The sequence below is a fragment of the Camelus bactrianus genome, chromosome 23, assembly GCF_048773025.1.
Source record: "Camelus bactrianus isolate YW-2024 breed Bactrian camel chromosome 23, ASM4877302v1, whole genome shotgun sequence".
Lineage (NCBI taxonomy): Eukaryota > Metazoa > Chordata > Mammalia > Artiodactyla > Camelidae > Camelus > Camelus bactrianus.
The window spans coordinates 3,966,240-3,976,123 of record NC_133561.1 but is presented as its reverse complement, the minus strand read 5'-3'; the positions used below and the strand labels follow the sequence as shown (position 1 = coordinate 3,976,123).

Sequence of the window (9,884 nt, the reverse complement as noted above, 5' to 3'; positions counted from 1 at the left end):
CTCCCCCGAGGGGACGCTGTCGGCGTTCCTGTAGGTGCCGCTCGAAGAAGCCTGGCAGGGCCCGAGGCCGCCATGGCGACCCGGCGTCGGGGGCGCGGCTGCTGGGAGCGGAGCCCGCCAGAGCGGAGGCCGCCGGCGGGGCTGCGGGGCCGCCGGGCCGAGGAGGAGGCGGCGTCCCCAGCGGTCCTGTCCCTCAGCCACTTCCGCAGGTCGCCCTTCCTCTGCTTCGGGGACCTGCGCCTGGGCGCCTCGCGGACACTGCCTCTGGTCCTGGACAACCCCAACGAGGAAGCGGCGGCCGTGAGCCTGTCTCGCGTCCCGGCCGCAGAGCTGGGCTTCCGAGTCTCTCCGAGCACCTTTGTGCTGCAGGTAGGGGAGCTTCGGGCGGGCCGGGCCCCGCTGCCCGCGGTTTCCCGCCGCCTCTCGGGAGGGGTGGGCTCGGGACTAACAGGGACGACAGACGCGCGGAGGAAAAAGCCAGTGCCCTCCTGTAACTCGAGGTGAGCACCTGTCCCAGGTGCAGAGAATGCCGGGTCTAGGTGGCTTGGCGCTGACAGCTCGTCCACGCGCGTGCGCGCAGCGTCCTTAGACGCACTCTATAAGCCCTCAGTTGCAGAGAAGCATTTCTCATAGACTCCGGGCCTTAAGAAAGTTTTGGGTTCTAGAGTAACAGATGGCACTTTTTAAATTAATATTATCTGTCCAAATATCCAAATATTTAAGATAGCCAGGATTACCTTGGTTAGAGTAGAGTTTTTTAATTGCTTTCCATTTAGTCATCTTAGTATGTAATTTACTTTCCATAGGGAAACTTGACCCCCTGTAGAGTCAGGATAGCTACCTATTCTGGAGAAAGAGTGAGCTTTGTTTTTGCTAAATGTCTGTAGCCAACAAAACCAAAACACCTCTTCAGGGTTATTTTGAACAAGTATGGAGAGTTAGTCATTTAATCTATTTTCCCCCCTTTGCTGTAGTGTAGTTTTAATCGTGAATCTGATTTAATTTCATGAATGTGTTTTTCAGGAACTTCCTAGGTAGCTTGTCTGCACTGCATTGCCCAGAGTAATGCTCCCATTCCTGTAACCAAAAGCCAGATAATTTGATTTGTTATTTTGACTGCTGTGGTCTTTCCACTGTACAGAACCTCTGAAGGGGGGGGGGGGCGGGAGGAAGGAACACAAACATTAGCTGAGGGCGACTCACTCCTTATCTGAATAACCACTTCACAAGGCTGTGAGAAGAGGCTCTAACCTGAGGTCCACTGACTTGTGCATAAGCAGTGGTTCAGCCACACTTAAGAACCTGTCCTTCTCTATTTTATAAATGCTTGCTTTTCTTTTCATAGAAAGATACATACTTTTTTCTATCTACATAATACTTTTACATGTTCTTTTTTAGTTTTGTGGAACTAAAGTGTTTTTTTTTTATAATTTACACTTTTATAGTGTAAAATTTCACAGATCTTATTTTTTAAAACCTTCTGTGTCTGATGGTTTATGGTTTCTGCTTTAAAACAAAACTTTTATTAGGTGTTGCTTTCCCTCAGCTTCAGGTTTGAGTGCTGATTCCACTCAACACACCAAACCATTAAGATAATACATACAAACATGATGTTTATTTTTTACAAGTTCTTTTAAACTCTGTTGCCTTATTTAATCCTCACAACAAACTCATGGAAGCATTGACCACATTTGGAGAGAAGGCAACACTGTCAAAGGGTCTGTGTCTGATGGGTCAGGGCCAGGCAAGGCAGCAGGCAAGTTCACGTCCTGAGTCTTCTGTGTGTCTCTTTTCTCATCTGTAACCTGGAAGTCTTGCCAACGGCAGCCGTGCAGGGTGCTCAAATGAGAGAGCTTCAGGCAGAGGTCTTGACTCTGTGTCCCGGATAAATGTTCTCCAAATTTTTAATGAGGAAATAAAAGGGTAAAAATACTTATGCATGGTTTTAGTCCGAGCAATTGACAACTGGGATTCCCATCCAGGTCTTGTGGTTTGAAATGCCATGCACTTTCCCTTATACTGTTATAGGCACGGGGCATGATTCTTTCCTAAAGACGTCTGTCAGGAGGATGAGGGGTAAATTCGAAGAACAAGAAGAAGCTCCATCAAACAGCCCCTAAGGGTCTGGGATGCTCTGAGGAGACCAGTGCTTGTCAGACTTAAGAGTGCATCAGAACCACCTGGAGGGCTGGCTAACCTGCTTTTGGGGCTCCACCCCCAGACTTTCTCATGCCTTAGGCGTAGACTAGGGCTACAGTTTGCATTTCTAAGAAGTTCCCAGGTGATGCCTGAGCTACTGGGTCCAGGGCCCGCCTTTGGAAAACCAGTGTAGTGGAAAAGAAATATTAGAACATCCCTTGAGTGAAACACCTCCCCCAACCTTGGTGAAGGAGCATGTCACAGCGACAAGCAGCGTGTGTCTGAGATCAGGGCAGCCACTTGCATCAGACGTGTCTGCGCTGCTTGTTAATTAAGGGAGATTTCTACTCACCACTGCAGAATTACTAACGTGAACTTCTGGGGACAAGTACAGAAAACTGCATGTTAAACAGGTTTTATGTACAAAGATAACAGCTCAAGAACCACAGAACTTTACTAGGTAAAGTGTTATATTTGCCAAAGAGAGAGAGAAATTCACTATTAGTATAAAAATGAATCTACAAGGTTCACGTACCTAGGCCTAAAAAGGAATGAAGGTCAGGAGACTGTCAGTGGGGATATGTTTTGTGGAGCAGGGTTATTGGGTAAACTATCTGAGGAAAAATTTTAAATGAAATTTGGGGTTTCATTTAATCTTCTAAACATTTTGTTAATTGGACAGTATTGGTGTGTTAGAATCTCCATATGACGGCCGTAGTGTATGGGGTTGGTTGGTTTGTGTTTGAACAGAATAACTTGGATCTTTTTGAGGACATTCAGTTAAAATCGCCACCCACCCTACTGAATGGGGTTGAGCTCCGTGGCGTTTGCTCCCTGACTGCAGCTGAAACCAGCCATTCGAGGGCCCCGCTGCAGCATCCCTCGTGGGGAGGGCTCAGGGCAGGGTCTGGGGTCTTTGCTTCTCACAAACCCCTCGAGTGAGCTCTGCAGCCTGGGCTGGGAACAACTCAGGTAGATGCTCTTTGTTTCACAGGCCCCTTGGTGCCAGTTGTGGAAATAGAAGCTCCTGCTACAGACGAGTAGGGGCTGTAACGTGAGCTTCTTGTGCTTCTTTAAGAAAATAAGTATCCTGTCTTCTGTCTGCAATGAGTTTGATGCTGTTTTGGTGTCACTGAAAGACTTGGCTGAGCTTGCCCTGGCTCTTCCCAGGCTCCTTCACAGCCAGGTTTCTGGAATAGTTGTGTTTCATTGGACGTATGGCCACAAGGTGGCGGGCCAGCTCCATTTGACAACAAGCAGCTTCAGCTAACTGGCTACCCCTGTCACTTTTCTATCTGTCACTAGTAAAAGTGTGTCACCTTTCTGTAAACCAAGACCACAGAATCTTAGGACTAAATGGAAATGCATGAGAGCATCTTGTTTATTGATTGTCAACCTTTGTTTTCATCTTCTCCCAAAGGAGGAAGATGCAGCCCACATTTTTCATTGTAATTCTGACTCTCCGGTGTCTTTCAGAATGTACGTAAAAGAGTAACACTTGCAGCAGACTCATGGCAATGCCTCTGTTCAAAAAATTAATAGTGATGCATATCCAAGAATGTCATTACTGAAGTTGACAGTGGCATATTTAAAGGAAAATAAGTAACAGATCTGTTCCTTCATTTATTTTATTTGAGTTACTAAGAGTTTAAAAGCAAGGGGGAGTTAATAGGGGAAACAAATGAGGATTTACAAGGAGTAAAAAAGCAAAATGCTTTATCTTTATGTTTAACTCAGTTTTTACACCTCTGAGAGTATTTGTCTCCATAATAGATGAAGTTTTGTTGATAGACTCTCACTGCAGTTCAGAAAGCAGGTATCAGTTATATAAGTCCCTTTAAAATTCTCTCAGAACTAACTTGGTCTCACTGCCTCAGTCTATAGATTGTTATAGATTAACTAAGGACTTCCTCATGAGGAGGTGGATAAAGAAGGAGGAGGCAGGGAAAGGAAAAGGGAGTGAACACTGAGCATCTTTTTCCAAATGTGCTCACTTCCTGGGTTAGCGATTTAAGCTTTCAATTAGAAATAAAAAGACTAGAACTACATTTTGGTATGCCTTAAATAAAATAGGCAAACAAACAAACAAAACAAAATGAAACCTCTGCAGCCACAAAATGTACAGCTAAGTAATGTTATTTATAATATTCAGATATGCTAAAGAGATTACATATATACAGCAGTCCTCTGCTCATCTCTCCAGCTTCCTGGATTGCAGGTCATTTCCCCCTCACTAGTTAATATTAAACCATGCTGGTCCTGTATCTGTTCCTGGAGCTACACTAGGCAACGTCTTGTATGAGGCCTGTGCACATGCTGTATGTTCTGCTAAACTGCTCCTCCCTTAGCTCTGTCTGTCCACCTCATTCTTGTACTTTGTCTTAGCTTAGACGTTACAATCTCCTATCACCCACTCAGAGATGATAGGTCCCCTTCACTATTTATTGCTCTGAATCTCAGACCCTTTTTTGTTTCATTGGTAACAGTACTTGGAACTTACATTTTTGTATATGTCTTTTCACTTAGATTTTGTAATTTCTTTCATTGGAAAGAATAAAGAAGCCAGAGACCATGTCGATTTTTCATTCATTCAAGAATCTTGTCACTTAAATATTTAATGTGTGCCTACTATGTGTCAGGTACTATGTGTACCATTAGGCACTCGATAACTTACTTGTTAAATACCAGTAACTCTTTAGAAGGAATGCCCCCTCTTAAAATGTCCTATATATAAATTGAGAAGTAGTAAGAGTTCACACTCTTGAATTTATCCTAAACAGAAATTTCATTTGAATCTCAATGAGAAAGAATTTTGATAGATATGCCGATTAAGTCAGCTATACAGGCGGACCTCAGAGGTATTGTGGGTTTGGTTCCAGACCTGCAATAAAGCAAAACTCACAACAAAGTGAGCCACGTGAATTTTCTGCTTTCCCAGAGCATGTAAAAGTTTACACTGTCATCTATTAAGAGTGCAATAGCATCATGTCTCAAAAAACAATGTACCTACCTTACGTTAAAAAGGCTTTATTACTAGAAAATGCCAACCATCATCTGAGCCTTCAGCAAGTCGTAACCGTCTTGCTGGTGGACGGTCCTGCCTCAGTGTTGATGGCTGCTCACTAGGGTGGTGGTTGCTGAAGGTTGGGGTGTTTGTGGCAATTTCTTAAATAGGACAACAATGAAGTTTGCCACACTGATAGACTCTTCCTTTCAGAAGTGATCTCTCTGTAGCATCAATGCTGTTTGATAGCATTCTGCCCAGAGAAGAACGTCTTTCAAAATTGGATTCCATCCTCTCGAAACCTGCCACTGCTTTATCAACTAAGCTTATGTGTTATTCTAAATCTTCACAGCATCTTCACCAGGAGTAGATTCCATCTCAAGAAGCCACTCTCTTTGCTCATCCATAAGCAGCAGCTTCTCATCCATTCAAGCTTTATGGTGAAATTGCAGCAATTCAGTCACATCGTCACAGGCAGCGTAGGTTTGGTATAATTCTTTTGGTCCCTGGGACTTCCAGAAGAGGAAATTGAGCACTGGCTTCACCTTGAAGCCACTGTCTGCACTAGCCCCTAAGGAGAGAGTCAGCTGGTCCTTTGAAGTTTTGAAGCCAAGCACTGACTCCTCTGTCACTGCGGAAGTCCAAGGTGGCATCTTCTCCCAGTAGAAGGCTGTTGCACCCACACTGGCAATCTGGTTCAGGGCAGCACCTCCGTGAACCATCGTGGCTGGATCTTCTGGAGAAGCCGCTGCAGCTTTGCGTCAGCACCGGCTGCTTCACCCAGCCCTGAAACTTCTATTTTAATTTGTTTAAATAAATAAAACAAAATTTGGCTTTTTTCCTCTGAAAAACAACAGACACAGGGTTTGTTTTGTCATGTTAGGGTTTTGCATTTGGCAAATTCCCGCCAGGCTGTGGGTTGTAGATGTTAAAGTTTAAACTCTGGGCTCCGACTGTCCGGGTTCTAATTACTAATGGTATGACTTTGACAAAGAAAGCTTTCTGGACCTTGATGAGCTCATCTGTAAAATGTGCGTCATCACAGTCCCAGCTTCCTAGGGATGTGAGGGTGAGGCTAGTTCTATTAGATACCTGAGACTATGCCTGGAGCATAATAAGTGTTTGACAAATATCAATAACAATGAAGTGGATTTCAGAGAAGTTCACGGGGAACAAGGGGTTTAGTTGATCATCTTTACATTTCTTTTTGGAAAAGTCTTTTCTGACACAAGCTCATTATACTTGAAATAGAAGTTCTGTACCTATCCTAAGGAAGTAGAAATACATGATTAAGTTGTTAAAAAAAAAAAACCACTGAACCAAAATAAAGTGATTTGGAGACTGTTTCATTCCTTCATATACAATTGAGAGTTTATTATAATTTTATTTTGTTGTGAGCCTTGTTACTACTAGTAGCTGATTTCCTTATAATGAAATGAGATAAGAGTAGGAAAATATACTTGACGTGTTAAATGTCATTAGGGTGTAGAGTGCAGGTGACTGACAATCATTAATCCTCTACTGTAGTCTAAATGGTATACAATATGTTTTGGTTATTATACATCACTACTGTCACAGTCATTTAAAATGTGTTGTTTTTATTACAGCCTAAAGAAAAAATTGTTATTTCTATTACCTGGACACCTTTGAAAGGAGGCCGAGTAAGAGAGATTGTGACATTTCTTGTAAATGATATTCTTAAACACCAAGCTATATTACTAGGAAATGCAGAAGAGCAGAAAAAGAAAAAGGTAATGTTTTAATCACTCTGTAATTTACTTTAAGAAAATAATAATATGTAAAAATTATTTTGATAACAGTCTTGAAGTGAGTAACATACATAATATTTCTTATTTAAAGGTAATACTCAATAGCTTTCAACAAACTGTCTGTTTTGCTTACTTTGCAGAGGAGTCTTTGGGATACCATCAATAAGAAGAAAGTGTCAGCTTCCTCAAGTCGTAACAAGGAGATTTCAAATATTCAAAATGTTAATAAAACATTTAGTGTTTCCCCCAAAGCTGACAGAGTTAGGAGCCCACTACAAGCCTGTGAAAATCTGGCCATGAGTGAAAGCTGTTCCCCAATAGAAAACAATTCTCTAATCCTTGAAGGAAATAAAATACCTATATCACCTATTAGTCCCGCATTCAAAGAGTGCCATGGAGAGACTCGCGTGCCACTCTCTGTGCGTCGGTCTACGACCTACACGTCCCTTCCTGCAGCTGAGAACGGGGGGCTGTTGGAAGTAGCAGGTGCCAACGTTTCCAAAGATTTTCATTTTAATGAGAAAGTCCTAACTGAAACTTCCTTTGACTCCGTAAATAATGTCAATGGCCAAATTGAAGAGAATAGTAAACTAAGTCTTACCCCAACTTACTCTTCAACTTTGAACTTTACACAAAGCCAAGGAAATTTTCTAAGTCCAGGTTCCTTTGTGAATAATAGCCATGCAGCTTATAATGAACCAGAATTAGTGATCCATCTTTCACCAGATATGTTTGTCAGTGGTAATTCAAGGTCTGTACATTTGGAACCAGAAAGTGTACATGAAACTTACCAGACAATTTTAAGTCCAGATTCTTTCATAAAGGATAATTATGGACTAAATCATGACGTAGAATCAGAGACAATTAATCCAACTCTATCCCCAAGTCAATTTGTAAAAGATAATATGGCCTATGTGTGTATATCTCAGCAAACATGTAAATTATCACCATTATTAAATGTAAATTCTCAGGCCTCACAGTCTCCTCAAGATGGGAGAAAAAATGAAGTTTTACCTGGTATTCCTAAATGTCAGGGTTCAAAATCTCCAAAAGCTATTTTTGAAGAATCCAAAGTTTTAGAAATGAAGTCAGACTGTTACACTTTTAAAAAACAGGATCAGCCTAAATTTTCTGTAGTTCAGGTTATTCCCAGTCACGGCCACAATAAACCACTTAAGAGACGTCCAATACTTTCTGCCACTGTTACTAAGAGAAAGCCCACCTCTGCCAGAGAAAACCAAACGGAGACTAATAAACCAAAGGCAAAAAGGTGTCTCAACAGTGTAGTGGGTGAATGTAAAAAAGAAATAGATGATCAAAACGAGAAAGATGATTTTCATCCTTATCTTCCAGCTACAGATCCAATGCTAAGTAAACCTAAGAATTATAAAAATGTAGTAACTCCTCCCCCAAAGATAGCTTCAGTTGCTCGTAAAAGAAAGAGTGAGGGAAACACAGGAGGTGAAAATGTAAGAGTTACAGTCACAGAATACACAGAAGTGCAAGAAATCAAAAGGATCCACTTTTCTCCTGTGGAGGCTAAAACCTCAGCTGTTAGAAGCACGAGAAGAGTGATAACGTCCACCTCGCGTCGTGGGCACAACAGGGGGAAGCTGGACCTGAAGAAGAAGACTGGTAAGTCTTGCTAAAAAGTCTTTAATGAAGGTGTACCATGAAAGGGCATATTTTCTGCTTCTTTTGGTTTACTAAGTTGCTGTTGGTCGGCTTGAACTCACTTGTACTTTTTATTTACCCATTTGCTTAGTGCAATGTAGTGTGGGGCTGAATTCTGAAGTCAAGTGTTGTGATCGTGTTCTTATTTAAACTTTTGATGTTTTGTTCATCAAGATTTCTCTGCATTAATTTCTATTTTAAAAAAAAATTGCATTGAAACACGTGTCTGGATTACCGAGGACCCCCCCGCCCTGCCAAGTGTTGCCCCAGTGGAGGCACTTCACGTGCCTCGCGTTGGTCCAGGCCCTGCTGCGAAGGCCCAGCGAAGACCTGGCCTCATCTCTGCATCTGGGAGCGCAGAAGAGGCCACTGCTCACCCCAGGCTCCTGGGGACATCGTTCCCCTCACTCCTAGATATTTTACTCTTTTTGATGCAATAAAAATCTTTGATAGTTTCTTCTTAGTGTATTTAGTGTAAATTTAGTGTTTAGTGTGATGCAGCAGACTTTTGTATACTGATTTTGTATCCTGCAACTTCACTGAATTTGTTTATTAGTTCTAATAACAGTATTTTAGTGGTGTCTTTAGGGTTTTCCATATTATAGTATCATTTCATCTGCAAATAGTGACAGTTTCACTTCTTTCTTTCCAACTTGGATTCGTTTTATTTCTTTATCTTGCCTCATTGCTGTGGCTAAGATTTTCAATTCTATGTTGAATAAAAGTGAGAGTGGGCATCCTTGTCTTATTCTTGACCATGTATTCTTTTCTTAATTTTCATATCTGTTGTTTTCTCACTAACTCAGATCTTTCACTGATTTCAAGTACTCTGTTCTCTGATGACTTTTCCCTCTTGGTACATTCCCTTAGCAAATCTGAATGCAGCATACAACATCTCATATCTACCTGTTAACTACATTTGTTTGCCTGCATTATTTTTTCCTATAGAAATGTTCTGACCAAATAAATCCTTTGAATATAAAGGAACACATCTATTTTGATCTCCTACAAGATGTGCAATAAATGATGAATGAACGACGCAGTAAATGAATGAGCAAATAATCCATTGATGTGTTGACACTTGAACTTGCAGTTTGTTTGAGGTGGCCAACGAGCTGAGCTGAGCCTCTTTGCAAGGTTTAAAGAGGATTGCACACATTGGATGTTTGATTTATGAGCATGGTAACTCACTAAGAGTGCTTCTGCCTTCTTTCTGTTCTGACAAACTTAAGAGGGCAGAGAGAGAAGTCAGTTTTTCAAGATGCATTCATTCAACATTAAGGTACCTACTATGTTCT

The 9,884-nt window shown here is 41.8% G+C and overlaps 1 protein-coding gene across 3 annotated transcripts in view; it reads left to right on the top strand.

The window, feature by feature from the left end:
- The first annotated feature begins 72 nt into the window (after positions 1-72).
- The window catches only part of ASPM (assembly factor for spindle microtubules), a 51,210-nt gene continuing 41,398 nt past the window's right edge, over positions 73-9,884 (top strand). For all 3 annotated transcript variants that reach the window (XR_012501782.1, XM_074351590.1, XM_074351589.1), the window contains exons 1-3: positions 73-369; positions 6,751-6,894; positions 7,053-8,547. Coding sequence is in view for 2 of the 3 variants with exons in the window: in XM_074351590.1 (XP_074207691.1) it covers positions 73-369; positions 6,751-6,894; positions 7,053-8,547 (1,936 nt within the window). In the remaining variant the exon portion in view is untranslated. The remainder of the gene's footprint in view (positions 370-6,750; positions 6,895-7,052; positions 8,548-9,884) is intronic.